The sequence below is a fragment of the Epargyreus clarus genome, unplaced genomic scaffold, assembly GCF_041222505.1.
Source record: "Epargyreus clarus isolate Ecla_fem2 unplaced genomic scaffold, WU_Ecla_fem_2.2 ptg000014l, whole genome shotgun sequence".
NCBI lineage: Eukaryota > Metazoa > Arthropoda > Insecta > Lepidoptera > Hesperiidae > Epargyreus > Epargyreus clarus.
Genome location: NW_027332222.1, coordinates 7241633 through 7259588, shown reverse-complemented (window position 1 = coordinate 7259588; position 17956 = coordinate 7241633). Strand labels below are relative to the sequence as shown.

Below are 17956 nucleotides of genomic sequence, written 5' to 3'. Positions count from 1 at the left end.
ATTTTATCATATTTTAATATGGTAACATGATAAATATTTACGTTAGCTTTTCTTAATTCTTACTTTTGAACGCAGTTTTTCGTACTGCTTGCCGTGTCCATCTGTCATTGGCGGTTTCATTCTCTCATTTCTATCCAGTGATTGATGTTCGTGTAGTATTTTAAATAAAATTAAATTAAAGTAAATAGTAAGGCAAACTTTAAGTCATATGGAATCAAGAACAATGATTAAGTTTTCACTATCGAAGTAATTTTAGTGAATACATTTTGTGTACCCTTCATAATTGCCGGGTTTACACAATAACTTGTACAATGAAAGCCACCGGTTGTAAAATATCTGTTATATTAGTTGTATTTATATTTGTCGCCTTGGTCACAAGTGGTGATTCTCCTAAAAGAGAAGAGAGGAAGTCAAAAGGGGTGACGACATTTGTCAGCGCGAAATGGGAAGCCACCCCCATCGTGCTGGAGTTAGCGGAATATCTTTCAGCGGAAAGCTCCGATTTGTTTTGGTCCTATGTGGACGGAATAAATTCCCTTAAATCGAACCTTGAAACCCTTGGTAAGTTGTCATTTTTATGTTTACAGTACGCATAATATTTTTTTTTTATGAACACAGCAATTTCTCCTGTTTATTACTTAATAAAAAATATTATTGAAAGCATATAGTATAAGTAATTGCTTGAAGGTTTGAAGTAACACCCACTGACATTTCAGATACTGACAAACAAGTTTACGATGCCTGCATTGGTGTGGCGAGTAGATTGCTGTCGCCAGCTCAACTACGTATGGCCAAGTTGGCCCTCTCCATGCACTTGAACTCACCAACAGTGCACATGTTTGATCAAATAGCCACACAGAATGGAGCCAAAGACGTACAGTGCACTGAATATGTGTCTATTGCTTCAAAGAAGATCTGTGACAATGATGTGCTAAAAGATGTACTGAAGGCACATGATGAATATCATCCAGTAAGTCATTCTATTATTAAGCTTAGTTTGTAGCTTACTACCCACAACTTTATTGTTAATAGTCTGTTTGTTTTGTAAGCAATAATCTTGTTGTTATTAAGGATTGATATTTCCATTTGAATACCTGGTGCAGAACCAGTAATTAGGTTAAAAATCTGATTTGCTAAAGTACTGAAACTTTGTAGTAGTGGTAGTTATTTCATGGCCCATCGTAGTGGCTATGTAGTTGCAACTTTACCTTAACCAACTTTTGTTATTGTTATTATTTATAGTATGTTTTCAGGATGAGCATAAATTGGAGACATATCTGCTAGATCATACATACCCAAGCAGTGACAACAACAGCCTTACCGCCATCCTATATGGTGAACTGGGCACAGCTGAGTTTGCAGTTAAACACAAAATTCTGGCTGGTTGGGCAGATCGGGGAGTTATTAACTATGTAGTCAGGTGGAATGTGAAGGTGAGCCTTTGTCATTAACACATGTTAAATTACGCATGCTGTTTTACATTGTCAATTAATTGTATTAATGTAATAAAGCCTGTAACTTTATCTTTTTGATATATATTCTCTCTTTATTATCCATTTTTGATTTGCAAACATTGACATTAATTTTTTCTACATTCATACAATACAAATACAAGAACTATAATATGTATAATTTGTAAAATTATGCAGCCTAGGGGAAAACCAAAATTGCGTCTTTCTGGATACGGGGTAGAACTCCAATTGAAGAGCACTGAGTATAAAAGTCAGGACGATACCACACCCAAGGAGTCGGAGAGTGCAGATGCTGGTGTGCCCTCTGAGGAGGAAGATGAAAATGATCCTCAGAATCAAATTGATGGATTCAACTTTGGAAGATTGAAGTAAGAATTTAGTTTGTGTGTAAACCTAGTAATATTTATAAAGTATGATGGTAGGATATAATAAAAAATATTCCTGTTATTGTTGTTGTAAAATCTTGAGTCAAATTGGTTGTTTCATACTTTTAATTATACATGTCCTGCATTATAGTTGTAATTAGTTGATTCCTGTTAAAACAGTAGATAACATTGGGCAATAAATAAATTCATATGAGGATAAAATAATTATACACTTTAGGTATAAACCATAAGTAACATGGTAATTTAATTACCTGTACACTTTAATTCTTATATCATCATCTTTAAAATGCTTATATAGGAACCTATTTCCTGCACTCCGCACACCACTTGAGCGATTCAGGCGCCACCTGTCGGAAGTGAGTGAGGAGTTGGCGCCGCTAAAGGTGTGGCAGATGCAGGGGCTCAGCATGCAGGCCGCCGTGGCGGTCGCCGATGCGCACGATTCGGGTGGCGACGAGGCATTGAAAGTGCTCACGTCCATCGCACAGAACTTTCCTATGCAGGTGAGAACTACAGACCATGAAGTTTACTAACATTATAATAAAAAATATAAATATGTTCCTTAAGATCTTTTAGACCAGTACCGTTTTTACTACAAGGTCATTCAGGGTCCTATGGTAATATAAGTATCATTGAAATCTGACATGATATGACATAGTTTATTGATGTGACATAGTTTATTTATGAACTTTGATTGTTGTTAGGATTTTAGTTTGTTAATTACTACAGTTGGTTTTTACATATCATTTTTCAACAACACTGTACATTTTTGTGTGCTCTGACATTCCCTAAGACAGCCCTGTTTTTGACTATATGTTTTTATGATTGTCAGACATCTATTTGGACTTTGAATATAGTTACATGAGCCTTAAGCTTATTTAAATTAGTTCAAAGTTATAACACTACATGTATTGTCATGGTTGTCTTGGCGTGACATAAATCCATTTGCTATACCAGTCCTCTCGTATTATTATTATTTTTTTTTATAATATGGGAGTAACAGACGAGCATGCAGTCCACCTGATGGTAAGTGGCTACTGCCGCCCATGAACATCTGTAATCAACCCCAGATAGGATTGGATATTCCTACCTTAAGTCGGCCACCGATGCGCTGCTACCCCTGAGGACAAAGGTTGTATGCCTCGGAAAAGTAAGTCTTCCTTACCACACGCTTCAAACCGGAACACAGCAGTGTTTAACACTGCTGTTATGAGGCTGAAATAGGTGTGGCTGTGGTGCAGCCGGAGTCGAACCACAAAGGATTCTACCACCTTCATAATGTTATATGGTTGTATTAATGTTGCAGACTAAGACCCTGATCCACGTGAACGTGCCGCGGTCGTTCCGCGACGAGGTGCTGTTCAACCAGGACGTGTGGTCGGCGGAGCTGGGGCTGCGCGCGGGCGAGCCGCTACTGCTGGTGTCGGGCGCGCAGTACGACGCTGACGAGATCGACGTGCTGGCACTGCTGGCTGCGCTTAACGAGGATGTTGGCCCTATGAACACGCTGCATGCTCTCGGTTTGTTTACATTTTTGAGAAATCAAAGTTGTCCTTACCCCCCTAATATATTATATCTTTGGAGTTTCAAAGTCCAATTGTAATAAAATATTAAGTCCATTGATTGGCCACGTTAATAGCATTAACCATTATTAATATTTATTTAGTAAACAATTATACATCCAATTATATATCGAACATCAGAAATTTATAGTGAAATAATTGGAAATTAGTAAAGGAAGTTGAAATTTTTTGTATTACATATGAAATACGATTGTGGATATTTTTAACATCATAGAAGTTATAGAGGTAGTTTTTAATAAAATGTGGGTTAATCTAGGATACCAACTAATCATCTTTAAGAACTGCAGATATTGTGATAAATAGTGGCAATTTTGTCAGAACATTTTTCAACGACTACTCATAAAATTGGTATGGTCTTTGTAATGTCATAACAGGTTTATCTAAGAAGCTGATCAACAAGCTGATGTCGCTGGAGCTGGGTGAGTCGTACACGTGGGAGGAGTACGGGCTCGACATCCGCGACACGGCCATCACGTGGCTTAACGACCTGGAGGCGGACGAGCGCTACCGCCGCTGGCCCTCGTCATACATGGAGTTACTGAGGCCGACATACCCTGGCATGCTGAGGAACATGAAGAGGAATATCTACAATTATGTAAGTTTTATGCAATAATATGTTGTTGGTACAATTATGTTAATATACTTAGTTGTGTTAAATACTACTTTACAGTTCAACAATTTATAGAGTGACATAGAAAGTACACTTATTTCACCAATTTATTTCTTTAAGTTCAGGAAGATAAAGTTATATTCAAATAAATTAATTTGGTTGTTTCAAACTAGCATACCAAAACATTGTATTAAGTTTCATTGCATGCCATAGTTTATAGTACTGGTACTGTAAGCACTTCAACTAAGCAATCAAGGAATCAAATGGGCAATAGAATCTTTTGCAAGTTTTTCATTAATTGTTGTCAACAATATGCAGTGCTGTTACTAAGGCAAACCGTTTTCTTGGGAAAGGGACAGGAATGTGGAGATTGGTAGTGATATTTTATTCTTAAGGATGAAAATTGGAATGAACCATTCGGTATAAAAACTTCGTTGCGTTAAATCAGGTGATAATAGTGGACCCGACGTCCCCGCTGTCGGCGTCGCCGCTGCGGCTGGGCGAGACGCTGCTGAAGCACGCGACGCCGGTGCGCGTGGGCGTGGTGCTGGCGCCCGCCGCGCACCCCGCGCTCGCCGCCGCCGTGCGCGCCGCCTTCAACTACGTCGCGCAGGACCGCAACTCCAACAAGGAGGCCTTCTACTTCCTCACACAGGTATACGCGACATCCCACATACGCTCTACGACACACAATATATAATAACATCACACGACTCTAAATAATGCGATACATATGCGATATACGACTCGATACATGTTATACCATATGTGGCACATGATATAAAATACAAATAAACGACGCCAGACTCACTATACACGTCACACGACAAACGACACACACAGTGCACTGTTGGGAATTGGACCTTTTGCTTTATGTAGAAGCTAGCACTACGTTCACGTTTACCGGAGCGTGAGGGCGTAATGCTGGGTCAGCCGCACACCCCGCGCTCGCCGCCGCCGTGCGCGCCTCGTTCCTTACGTAGGCCTTCTACTTCCTTACGCAGGTGCGCAACACTGCATCCGACATACGCTTAACGACTCACAAAACACGATATACGCAATACATATATAAATCACACGCCACAAAATACGATATGTCTGTGTTCACTGGACCGCGTGGGCGTGGTAGTAGCCCGTAAGGTAAGGTAGGCCCGCCTTGCGAGGCGAGGCAGTCGCAATGCGAGTCTCATTCAACTACGTTGCGCAGAACTGCAACTGCATCAAGTAGGATTTTTACTTCGTAACGTAACACAAGGCATAAGATATCCACACAACGCAATACTAAACGACACAAAATGTTTACATGGCACATTACATGGATATACGTTAACGACAAATAAATACGACACACATTTTTTACGGTTTCTCAAAGACATTGATAATTGAACTTTAGTCATCTTATTTTTGTTTCAGCTGGTGACATCAATGAAAGATAATAAATTAACAATTGATTCTATTAAGACTCAACTGAAGAAATATGTAAGCTCGAATGCAAAGTTAGACGACATCTTATCGGCAGATTCTGAGTACAATTTTGGCAATCAATTATCTGAAGAGTTTGTCTCTAAACTGGGAACAGACAGTTTTCCTCAGGTAAGAAAAATTCAATATATTATGAAAAAAATTAAATGATAATTGTGTCGTTATTTTATTTTTTACTTAACCAGCTCGAAAGGCGTGAAATTGTTAGTTAAAGCTGAAAATCGTTCAAGCAAAAGAAGAATTTTAGAATAAATTATATGGTAAAAAGTGTTGCCTAGTCACTGCTGTACCACTGCTGTGCACAAGGATTCTCTCAAGAGTAAGAGAGGTTAAGGGACAGTACATCTTGCTATCCACGTGTGGGTTGAATTGCTACACTTCATTCACTTTTGAGAACATAGAACTTGCCTAAAGCGTGCTGAAATCCACATGGTGTTGTTCTTTAACATTCATTCATGTAATTTCGAAAAATCAAATGTGCGTGCGACAAGAAAACAAATTTGTTTCGGCTTCAAACTTAATTTTTATATCGAGTTTAATTCTTCAAGTAATTACTTATGAGTAATAATAATATGGCAGGTGTTAATAAACGGCGTGCCGCTGCGCGACGAGGGTGCGCTGTCGGGCGGCGCGGCGGGCGGCATGGCGTCGGTGGAGCTGCTGGAGGAGGCGCTGGTGGGCGCGCTGGCCCGCCACACGCGCCGCCTGCAGACCGCCGTCTTCCGCGGCGACCTCTCCGACGCGGACGACGCGGTCGACTACCTCATGAAGCAGCCGCACATAGTGTCTAGGTATGCTTGAAATGTGTTGCTTGATGCTTCTTAGATTAAGCTTAATTCAATTTTTTAGTTTTAACTGAACTTCTTTTCTGGAAATTGCATCTGCACCCAAGACTAGCCAGTGCGTAGTAAGACATTAAGTCTTACAACGCACCGGCCTAATAAACTGCTATAAGAACTTTGAGACTATAGTGTTCGCGATAATGATTCTCCTTTGTTTTAATACACGTGAAATTATACATTTTTGAGTAACCTTTTTTTATATTTATTACATCATTTTATTACATGGTATTTTTTCGGATCACAGATTAAATCAGCGTGTACTCAGTTCGGAGTCCTCCCAGTATCTCGATCTATCTGGCATTCCTGCTGCACCCGAACACTTTACTGAGCAAAATATTCATCGACTATTACATCTCACAGGTATGTTATAAAATAAATAAATTTACATTACAGATCACATACCTTTGAATCCCTGCTTATATTTAAGCACTATTCAAAGAAATGATCATTTGATATTATAATTACATGTAATAATGTAACATATATTCGTAGGCCGCGATGCCATAGCGACTGCTCTGCAAGTACTAAGGTACTTTAGAAAACCAGGAAAACAGGAAAGAATTACCCAAACAGTATGGGTGATTGCTGATCTCAACATTAAGAAAGGCAGACAGCTTTTGAGAGATGCATTGACTTTCATGGTAAGTGATAGCCTATAGATTGTTTCATTTTAACTTTTGTAAATTTATTTCAAAGTTATTTACCGAAGTATTAATGTTCAGGAGTATACTTGTAAATGTAGCTGTTTCATGCTAAACACATTTGGATTATACACCCACATAAGTTAAATTAAATGCTATGTCTAATTTGATATAATTAACTTGTAGTCCAGATTTTTATTAGATAAAGTATCGTTTTTTTATATTATGTAATAATGTGTTGGAGTATATATAAGGGTATCTTGGACATTTGCAGAGAGAATCGAGCGGCATTCGCGTCGCCTTTATTCCGAACATTAACGAGTCTATGCCAGTTGATCAGTCGCTGAACAAAGTGGTGATTGCTGCACTGATGGTGCTCGATAACGACAAGGCGACCAAGTATGTGGTTCAACTGCTCGACGACGAAGGGTGCCATGAGAGGGAGGATTGCGAGATTCTGGTGAGTTTTGTTTAAATAATGCACTTGATAAAATTATAATGATAGAGCAATGATTATGTTTCAATGCCTAGCTTATGAAAGCTTACAACAGAAGAGCACTTGATTCAGATTTACCCTTTTGATATTTTAACAATTATACACATACATTTTCTATCCCTATAGCTGTAGACAAGAAATAGAATGAATGCACACGATAACTACATATAATATATAAATATATCAAATATATTACTTTTAAAGATAGAATCAATCCAATATCAAAGGTCGAAATTTGACAATTTCTAGAAGGTAGGATCATTCAAATTTCTTGGACCATTAAAAATTCAATCTTTGGAAGGCAAAGCATTAAACCGTAATCTATTTACTTTTACGCTTGTTTTTAATAATTTAATATAAAAATCTGAGCTAAAAATCTGAGACGCAAAGAGGTTTCCATGCGTGGAAGGCTATGTATGCCTTTCCAGTGACGATATAATAATTTATTAATAATTCAATAATCAATGTGCATAAATTAATATAGATTAGCGCCTTGTAATTGAAAGAAGCCACAAATGGCAAAATGTCTGACGAAACAGTCAGCCATTCTCCCATTACGTCTCCGACTGGTGTAATTTATGCAAAAACATGCCAAAGTGGTGCAAAAACAACACGAAATCGAAGAAAGTTCGGAGAAATGTTTCATTCGTAAATGCTCTAAAAACTACATTTTTTGACAGTGACAATTTCAATTGTCTAAACTGGTTACATTTTCATGTTAGGTATGAGTAATCTTTACTAATCTATGAACGCGCGTGAATGTTCCGTTGCAGCCGGAGCTGGTGGCGGCGCTGCACCAGTTCGAGTGGGTGGCGAAGGCGGCGCGGGTGCTGTGCGCGCGCGGCCTGCGCCTGCGCGGCGGCCAGCGCGCGCTCGCGCACAACGCGCGCCTCGTCGGGCCCTTCGCCGCCGCCGAGACCTTCACGCTCGACGACTTCACGCTGCTCGAGAGGTGAGCTGTTGACTTTGGGAATGTAGCGATATGTGTCTGATTATCATGAGACTTACACGCTTGACGACTTCGTACTGCGACTGTTGGGTCAAGTTTTCTCCTGCGAATGCGTATGAGTGGACGGAGTATTAGTTAGTAGCCAGCTAATATCGAATGCTGTCAACAATAATGTTTTTAAAAGTTTAACAATTAGTAGCCAATGATAATGACCAGAATAAATGTTATAAAGTCGAATTTATATAACAGACATTAAATATTTTTCCTAAACAACTAACACACAATGAAAATCGTATGTGTATTTTTGTATATGATATTACTAGAACACATGTAAATAGCAGAATACTCATCTATAGTTATAATTTTTACATTGATGAATATTTCTTTCTTACAGGTTTAGCAGTCAAGCTTATGGAGATAAAGTGAGCGATGTCTTGTTCAAGAAGAAATCATCCAAAAATGAAGTAGATTTTGATGACGATGGTATGTGCATAGAAAATTAACTGATAGTTTAAAATATATAAAAATATTTCAAATGATATTGTTAGACACAGATCTCAACTCAATTTAAAAAAAACTGCACCATCAAATCCTATGAAACATACTCAAGATATCGCTCTTATAGTAAAAGTAAATGTTAGGGACTAAATCTAAATCCATTGCTGTCAAACCTTTATGGTGGCCCCTCTACCACTTGGGCGCTGGAATATATGCTTAGGGGATTGAACTGGGAATTCTCTGTGGGTTAAACTATTATGGTGACTCCTCTACTCGTGTCGTCACTGAATCACTCAAGTAAGTATGAGTAACTAACGCGTCCTACGTCGACAGTGGATGACACGAAGCAGCTGTCAGACGACGAGTACCTGCGCGCGGTGGCGGTGGTGTCGGCGCGCAGCCCGCGCGTGCGCGCCGCGCCGCCCGCCGCGCTGCGCACCGAACACTCGCTCGTCGACATGCCGCCCCTGTACGAGAACGAGGCGGCCGTTGAGGTTTGTACTCGTTGTACATGTTCCTTTCGTTGTATTCATGAGGCCTGAAGTCCATTTACTATTACCAATTTATGAATTTTGAAGGAGGTAGAACCCTTTGTGGTTCGACTCCGGCGGCACCACTGCCACACCTATTTCTGCCTCATAACAGCAGTGTTAAGCGCTATCGTGCTCTGGTTTGAAGGGTGTGGTAAGGGTAACATAATTTTCCGAGGCGTTCCAGCTTAGTCCTCAGGTAGGAATATTTAATCCTATCAGGGGTTGATTACAGATGTCCATGGGCGGCAGTAGCCACTTACCATCAGGTGAATTACATGCTAGCCTGCTATTCCCTTATTATATATAAAAAAAAATACCACCTTCACACCTCACGGACGAGTGGTATAGTTCTATTCGAAGAGTGTAGGTAAGGTAGAGACACTTATACAAGGCATTCCAAATTATGATATGCTACCTCTATATTATAAAAAAAAAACACATTATTTACTCTGATGATACTCATTTAATTTCGATGGTACTTAATTGCAAAGTCATTCATAGCGATCGGACGTTTTTATGATTCGATCAGATCGTAGCGGTAGTGGATCCCGCGTCGACTGCAGCGCAGCGCTTGGCGCCGCTACTGCTGGTACTGCGCCGTGTCGTCAACTGCCACCTCAAGTTGTTCCTCAACCCCACCGACAAGAACTCTGACATGCCGCTCAAGAGGTTTGTTTACTTTATTTGTTAAAAAAATGATATTGCGATAATTTTTTACATCCCGTAGCATTGGTTTCGCATCCTTCATATTCGTATAAATTCACATTAATCCTCAATATATACAGACTGACGAGTAGATTTATTTATGTGAGAGAATTACAATTTATAAATTAAAGATATATATATTTTTTAATGACTTGGTATATTCTATAGTCCAGCATTAAGACATGGTCACATAAAGATGTCACATGCACAATGTAATTGTTAATATGAGTAGTTGCCGACTTTCTGTAATGTCATGCCTCATATGACAATGTTTTTGGCCAGTACCTAAAATAAGAATGAAAGGTTGATTCGTCAAACGTGCTCGTCCACAGCTTCTACCGCTACGTGCTGGAGGCGGAGCTGCAGTGGGACGCGCGCGGCGCGGCGGCGGGCGGCGCGCTGGCGCGGTTCTCGCGGCTGCCGCACGCGCCGCTGCTCTCCATGGAGCTGCGCACGCCGCCCAACTGGCTCGTCGAGTGCGTCAAGTCCGTCTACGACCTCGATAACATCCGCCTCGCTGACGTCGAGTCGCTCGTGCACAGGTCAGGACGCACACGTACGGCTGTAGAGTCAAACAGCGCCACACTGCTAGTCTGCTCCGATTTAAAAACTAGTGGCGTCGCAACAGCTAATTTTAGATATCAGCGGGAGGAAGACAGTGCGGGACTCCCTCGGCAACTTCCGCTGTCCGCTCTCGCCCACGGGTACATGGCGCAGTAAATGTGCCCTTACGTTACGGAGTATATGCTAACTAAACCTGCGCGCAACAACTTCAGAGCGGTCTAGAAGTTTGGCCCGAACTATACTTGGACGGCTCCTACGTTCTGAAGTCGGCGCTCAATATATTTCGTGGGATAAACAGCATGACCAATATGTGCGCCGACTTCAGAAATATGTACTAAACCAACATTTATTTAAATTATATTTTACTTTGTAGTGACATAGAAGTCGGTTGTATCTCTCGTTAAAAAAACATTTCACCCTTTTTAGTAATGACATACTTACGTTTTTATTAATATAATATATGAATAAAAATACTTAATGAAAAAACTGACAAACGCCCTAGTCGCTCCTACGAATTTTTAAAATTCCCCTCGATTTTTCTGGTCTGCACTCATCAGTCTCTGATTTCCTTATAATGGGCCCACTTTAGAGGTGTATATTTCCGACAAAAAAATCATCAAAATCTGTTCATAAACAACTAAGTTTGAAGTCGGTTAAAAATAATGATATTGAAGGCATTTCTTACCAATGCGCAAACAAGGCAAACCTCTTTATTATTTTATAAAGATCGTGCCCCAAACTGAAATGTTTATAATTTATATATCCGAGCTTTTTCTGAGGACTTTCGAGTAAAATACTACTTTGGCGCGACAATTATAGTGGGAAAAACATGTGGTATATAAAAAAATATTGTATTCGTGCTTATTTTATGCTTGATTGCGTGAAAATATTTGTTTTTTTTACTTATTGTTTTTCGGTATTACGATTCGAATCTGAAATATGTTTAAAATTTCGAGTTTATTGGGAAGCAATTGTAAATTGATTACAAAGTTTCATTCACAACATAAAAGACATATACATTTTCAAAATTTGGAAAAAAAACTGATTCATTCCACTTTATGGAACGACCGTGACAGGATTCGAACCTGCAATCTTTGGATCCGAAGTCCAACGCCTTATCCATTAGGCCACACGGCCCAACGGTATGTATTCTCGAAATGAGGTTTGGGTGCGACAAAGGATGCGCGCGCAATTGGTTTAGAGGTAAACTTCTACCTAGACTAGAACTGTCGTTTTAAAAAAATATCGACCAAAGCTTAGCCATCCAGGTATTGTTTATATTGAAATTATGAACTTAAACATATGTAATACATACATAATAAATTTTAACTTCTCCATGCAAACTAACTAGCAATATTGTTCATGTCTGGAATACTCTTAACAAGTTAACAGATGTTTTAGTTCCAGTTATATATATATATATTTCTTTATTTTTATGCGTACTAAATATTATAACAATAGCACAATATAATAGAAAATGAAAAAGGATTAATAAATAATTAGTGCGTGTGTGATTTGGCCAATAAATGGGACTGTGGGCGACCTAAATACTAGGGTATAGTGATATTGCTACAACCCAATAAAATATAAATAGAAGTCACGCTATAAAGAGAAGAAGTAATAAATTCAATTTTAAATAAAAAGCATTAACATTGCTTTGGAATATTCCGTGGTTTTTAAAGTTTGGACTTACTGAGGCGCGAGGAAAAATTCAGTAGTGAAAGGATGTTTTTATATTATTCACAAAACATATCTCTCTGTGTTAATAAAGAAATAAGAATTTAAAATAAAACATGTAGGGAAATTAACGTTAATTTTAAATAATGACATTTTTTGTTTTCACTTTTTATTAACCAAAATTTAAATTATGAATATATTTTTTCTTTCGCACAGTGAGTTCGAGTTGGAATACCTGTTGCTGGAGGGTCACGCGTGGGACACGACGCTGGGCACGCCGCCGCGCGGGCTGCAGCTGGTGCTGGGCACGCGCGACCAGCCCGAGATCATGGACACCATCGTCATGGCCAACCTGGGCTACTTCCAGCTCAAGGCCAACCCGGGCGCCTGGATCCTGCGCCTCCGACCCGGACGCTCCGATGAGATTTATGAGATTGTTGGGTATGTGATAATTTATAAGCTGACACATTTATACAAATGAATGGATAATAATTCTAATTCGATTTTCCGGTGTAAGTTTTGTTTGTTGTTCATGGACCTACTCGTTATTCTATTAGTACTAACATTTTAATTTATTTTATAATTTTTCAAAGGGTGGCAAAAATTAACTTCTTTAATGTATAATTATTATTTTCCGTGTACGCTAATCTCTGAAACCGATTCGACAGGTGGCCTGTTGTGTTACATTTTTTTTAGCAGAATTGTTTTATCGTGTCCATTTGTAAGATGATATGCACAAGTATTTTTCAGGAACTTAATATATTAAGTTATTAAAAACATAGTCTCGTGTTTTTATAATAGTGATATAATTGCTTACTTACTTCATTGAAAGTGATTAGAGCAAGTTATTGAGATAAAATCCGGACGTTAACTCGCAGACACGAGAACACGGACACGCCGGCTGGTAGCGAGGACATCCAAGTGCTGATGAGCTCGTTCCGCAGCCACGTGATCAAACTGCGCGTCAGCAAGAAGCCCGAAAAGCAACACCTCGACCTGCTCGTCGAGAACGACGACAATAACTCTGGCGGTATATGGAACTCTATTGCAAGGTACATATATTTTAAAATAGATTGCGTGTGTGTGTGTGTAATTACATATTATTGCTTCTGAAGTTTTTAACAATCTACAAGTTGTATAATTTATGTAGGGATAAGTATGATCTTTTGTCACTTCCATAAATCAAACTAGATCGGATCATAGAGAGATCACATTACAGTTTTGATTTTCTGGTATTAAACTAATGTCTCAGCTATTGTATCGTAACATTCGTATAATTATTATATAAATGTATTTCTGTTGGGTAAATATTTAATGCTTGTTCCCCTCGTAGTTCGTTCGGTGGTGGTGAGGAGGAGGCTTCGGACGAGACTATCAACGTATTCTCGGTGGCGTCGGGGCATTTGTACGAGCGCTTCCTACGTATCATGATGCTGTCCGTGCTCAAGCACACCAAGTCGCCCGTCAAGTTCTGGTTCCTTAAGAACTACCTCAGCCCTTCGCTTAAGGTAACTTTCACTTCATTACAAAATTAAAATATTTGCCATTGTTTTTAAAAAATGATATATTATTTTTTGTTATTAAATCCTTTTGGGCTTTTCGTAAATTGAAAATAATGCTCGCAGCGATCACAAGATAAATCAATCTGTGTATACGCGTTTCTACACTATTAAAATTCCTGTAAAAATTCACTTAACCAAAAGTAATTTTTAAGACAAAGTAAGTGATTATTATAACTGTTTAAAGTCTAATCAACATAAATATATGTCCGTAGGATATCCTGCCGTACATGGCGCAGGAGTACGGGTTCGAGTACGAGCTGGTGCAGTACCAGTGGCCGCGCTGGCTGCAGCGGCAGCGCGACCGCCAGCGCACCATCTGGGGATACAAGATACTCTTCCTCGACGTGCTCTTCCCGCTGCACGTTAAGAAAATCATCTTCGTTGACGCTGATCAGGTACAGGCGGTTTCTTTTTTAATTGGGTTTGTTTAAATGATATTTATAAATAAAATAGCTAAAACTTAGTTACATCGAATATACCAGTTTGAGAAGTATTTTTACTGAAACATTTTATTGTTATTAATTCAGTATATGACAATAATTTCTTTAAGTTATAAATAATTATTTGAAATTTTATATCTTGCCTTAGATTGTCCGTGCTGATTTGAAGGAATTGGTAGAATTGGATTTGGGTGGTGCACCGTACGGGTACACGCCATTCTGTGATAGCAGAAAGGAAATGGAAGGATTCAGGTATAAAATGAAGCATATTTTTAAGTCTAGCTAGAATTATTTGCGATTCAATTTCATTGGAGATGACTTTGCAAACCTGCTGTACTCTGTCAATATATATATATATCTATTCTATTATGCTATGGCTATTCTGGTATGCTATGTAAGTTTCACTACATGGTGTACATGACCTTTGTATTAGGATTTGTAGTATCAAAATCAAATCTCAGCATCTTCTGTGGCCGTATATCTAAATCCGGTGTGTGCCGTCAGGTTCTGGAAGCAGGGCTACTGGCGCAACCACCTGCAGGGCCGCAGCTACCACATCAGCGCGCTGTACGTGGTCAACCTGCGCCGCTTCCGCCGCATCGCCGCCGGCGACCGACTGCGCGGCCAGTACCAGGCGCTCAGCCAGGACCCCAACAGCCTCTCCAATCTTGGTAAGCGACTTGTCGCCTAACAGCGTGATCACATCGACATTAGACGATTACTATTTTGTTAAAATGTAGAGTATGATAAAATTTATCATATACATACTATGTAGCTATTTTTTTTATGAATATGTATTTTATTTTTGTGTTGTAGCGTCTCTTACGTGGTGACCCTTAGGGTTTAATTATGAACCACAACAATCTTACTTAACTTAAATCGAGATAATTATAAAAACTTTTATTTAAAAGAATGCATTTAATATTAATTTTATTAAACTTTCAGATTAATTATTCCACCAAAATAAGATTTTTGCACTTTTATCTTCAGATCAAGATCTGCCCAACAACATGATTCACCAGGTGGCTATAAAGTCGCTGCCACAGGAGTGGCTGTGGTGTGAAACCTGGTGTGACGATGGATCTAAGCAGTACGCGAAGACTATTGATTTGGTATGTGTACATTACATTTATGAATTCAGTTATTTAATTATAACATACTAAAGTAATTAAAGCATACATGGAGACATGATTTTCCACATTGTATATTGATAAAACGTTAAACACGAGTTAAAAAGTGAAATTTACAAATTATATATGTTTCTCATTTTTTAACGATTAATATATGATGAATGTCGTGTCGCGCAGTGCAACAACCCGCTGACGAAGGAGGCGAAGCTGTCCGCGGCGATGCGCATCGTGCCGGAGTGGCGCGAGTACGACGCCGAGCTGCGCGCGCTGCAGGCCCGCGTGCGCCGCGGCCTCTACCAGCACACCGACCACGAACAGGTGACGTCACACATGCGCGGTGTACGAGTGTCGTGTCGCGCGGTGCAACGACCCGCTGACGAAGGAGGCGAAGCTGTCCGCGGCGATGCGCATCTACTAGCACTACGGCCACGAGCGGATAACGTCATACATGAGGCATATAGATGCGCTGCTCTTGTAATAGCAGTTTTTTATATACTCGACCATGGCTAACTGTTGACGTACATGTACTTTATTTGTTGAAATAGTCAGTTACATAGTTATTTATGGAGTAGATTGCTCTAATATTGTATGTATATATTGTCATATGTATATATTATGTGTATATAATTGTATATATGTATATGTATATGATATATATCCTACCTATCTATTTTGTGCACACTTTATTTGCCTTTCATACAATTTTTCTGACCATAGGGGCTGCTGGAAGAAATTCCAGGTTGGAATAAGTAGTCCTTTGTACTACATTTCTTTTTAATGCTCTATTTCTTTGTTATGTTCTGTGTACACAAATTTGTAAATAAAAATAAATAAAATAAATAATATTTATCAATTTATTTTTTTACCATAACTATATTACTTTTGGAGAGGACGCGAGGAATGCAGGCCCCCCTCCACCTTGTCTGACTATATTTGTATACCTTGTAATATGTATTAAAGTATAAATTTTTTTTAGGATTCTGATGACACACTTCACGTTGAAGACAAGTTGGAAAGCAAAACAGGTAAGAAATATATTGAATTAACTTAAACTTTTACTCAAATTAGTGAAATTTCAATAATGTGAAATTATATTCATTGTTTTTTTTTTATTTCAGCTGAACTACATGATCACACGGAGCTATAATGAATGAATGTGATTTATGATATTTTAAATTAATTAATAGTAGTGTCGCGTATTCCAATTTTTTATGAAGGTTGTATGTGAGGGTGTTTCAGTGTGGTGCGTACCAGTGGGTTTCGCTGATTAAGCGTTTTGTACTGACTTGTACAATGTTAGGTCAATTTTTGTATAACCGGTTATTATTTTTTATTAATGCTCAATTTGTAGATCACTGTATCACTAATGTTTGTAATAATTATTCATATCGTAATATTTATGCAGGAAATCTTTTATTTTTATATAATTCATGTAAAACTCGAATTTCACAGAACTCTAATTTGGCAGTTAGGTAAAAGCAGATTGTCACGGTTTCGCGTGGTTTTAAATAGTTGTTTAAGCAATGTTTCATTGAAATTAGCTTTATTTTTTGCCATTAATCTATATGGGGACGTGTCGATTACGTAGTCTTACGCTTATGTATATTCTAAAAATATTCCACAGCCCTATACTTAAATAATAATCCTGTAACACGTAGATTGGTGGTAGCCATTTGTAATTTATGAGGATCTTCATGTAAAAATGCAGCCTATTCCTAATAATTATTGAGGTTGGTCTATGAAGGGACTCATACTATTTTCAGTATAATATATTTGCTGTTGGCTCGCGATAAATGGAATAACAATTGATACTTAATAGGCGCGGCCTGTACTTGATTATTAAATCTGTACTTCGGCTTAAAACGTTCCTTTTAATAATCGCTTAGCATAATCTCCTAATTCAATGGACCAATACATTTTTTCTCTTGTTTCCATTATTTTGTTATAGTTTTGTTGTTGATTAATTACTTATACGAGCGATAAGAGAAAGTGATGTGATTTATAGACGATAAGTGATTGTAAATGTTGATTTAATGTAATACCTGTAAAAGAGCAATTGTTATTTTTGTATTATTTCAACTTAATATTTTCGTAATAATTGTTTTGTGTTCACTTGCACATTTATAGTCATGATATGTATGTGTGACCATGAGTGACATACGTACTGTACTATTATTCTCTCACATATCCATGAACTTATGTGATTACCTCACGATACCTTAATGTCAATACCAGTTCAATTTTCAATAAAGTACCATTTTCAAATCATAATGAATTTTTCATTTAAACTAATTTACCCCAACGAGTACATGTACATCGTGTAGTGTAATAGAAAACAAATTATGCCCAGTTTGTAGTAGGCGTTGGTAGTCTGATTTTGTGATGA

The 17956-nt window shown here is 38.5% G+C and overlaps 1 protein-coding gene and 1 non-coding gene across 2 annotated transcripts; one reads left to right on the top strand and one right to left on the bottom strand.

Moving 5' to 3' along the window:
- Positions 1–83: 83 nt before the first annotated feature.
- Uggt (UDP-glucose-glycoprotein glucosyltransferase) lies at positions 84–17841 on the top strand. The gene is made up of 28 exons (XM_073079776.1): positions 84–561; positions 717–970; positions 1254–1433; positions 1650–1840; positions 2157–2361; positions 3165–3378; positions 3816–4036; positions 4500–4706; positions 5465–5644; positions 6113–6324; positions 6620–6735; positions 6868–7016; positions 7291–7476; positions 8286–8464; positions 8856–8944; positions 9293–9453; positions 10022–10161; positions 10530–10739; positions 12655–12879; positions 13317–13490; positions 13772–13946; positions 14213–14395; positions 14589–14692; positions 14945–15111; positions 15431–15552; positions 15748–15888; positions 16547–16595; positions 16689–17841. Exons 1-28 carry the CDS (start codon positions 312–314, stop codon positions 16715–16717), a joined length of 4713 nt encoding a protein of 1570 aa, XP_072935877.1. The 5' UTR covers positions 84–311; the 3' UTR covers positions 16718–17841.
- On the bottom strand, positions 11826–11898 carry TRNAR-UCG (transfer RNA arginine (anticodon UCG)). Its single transcript has one exon. It is a non-coding gene; the product is annotated as a tRNA-Arg (tRNA).
- Positions 17842–17956: the final 115 nt, after the last annotated feature.

Coding starts and splice junctions, on each gene's coding strand:
- Uggt (XM_073079776.1), top strand. CDS start 312: ATGAAAGCCACCGGTTGTAAAATATCTGTTATATTAGTTGTATTTATA. Junction 7,017..7,290: donor GAGATGCATTGACTTTCATG/GTAAGTGATAGC, acceptor GGACATTTGCAG/AGAGAATCGAGCGGCATTCG. Junction 16,596..16,688: donor CAAGTTGGAAAGCAAAACAG/GTAAGAAATATA, acceptor TTTTTATTTCAG/CTGAACTACATGATCACACG.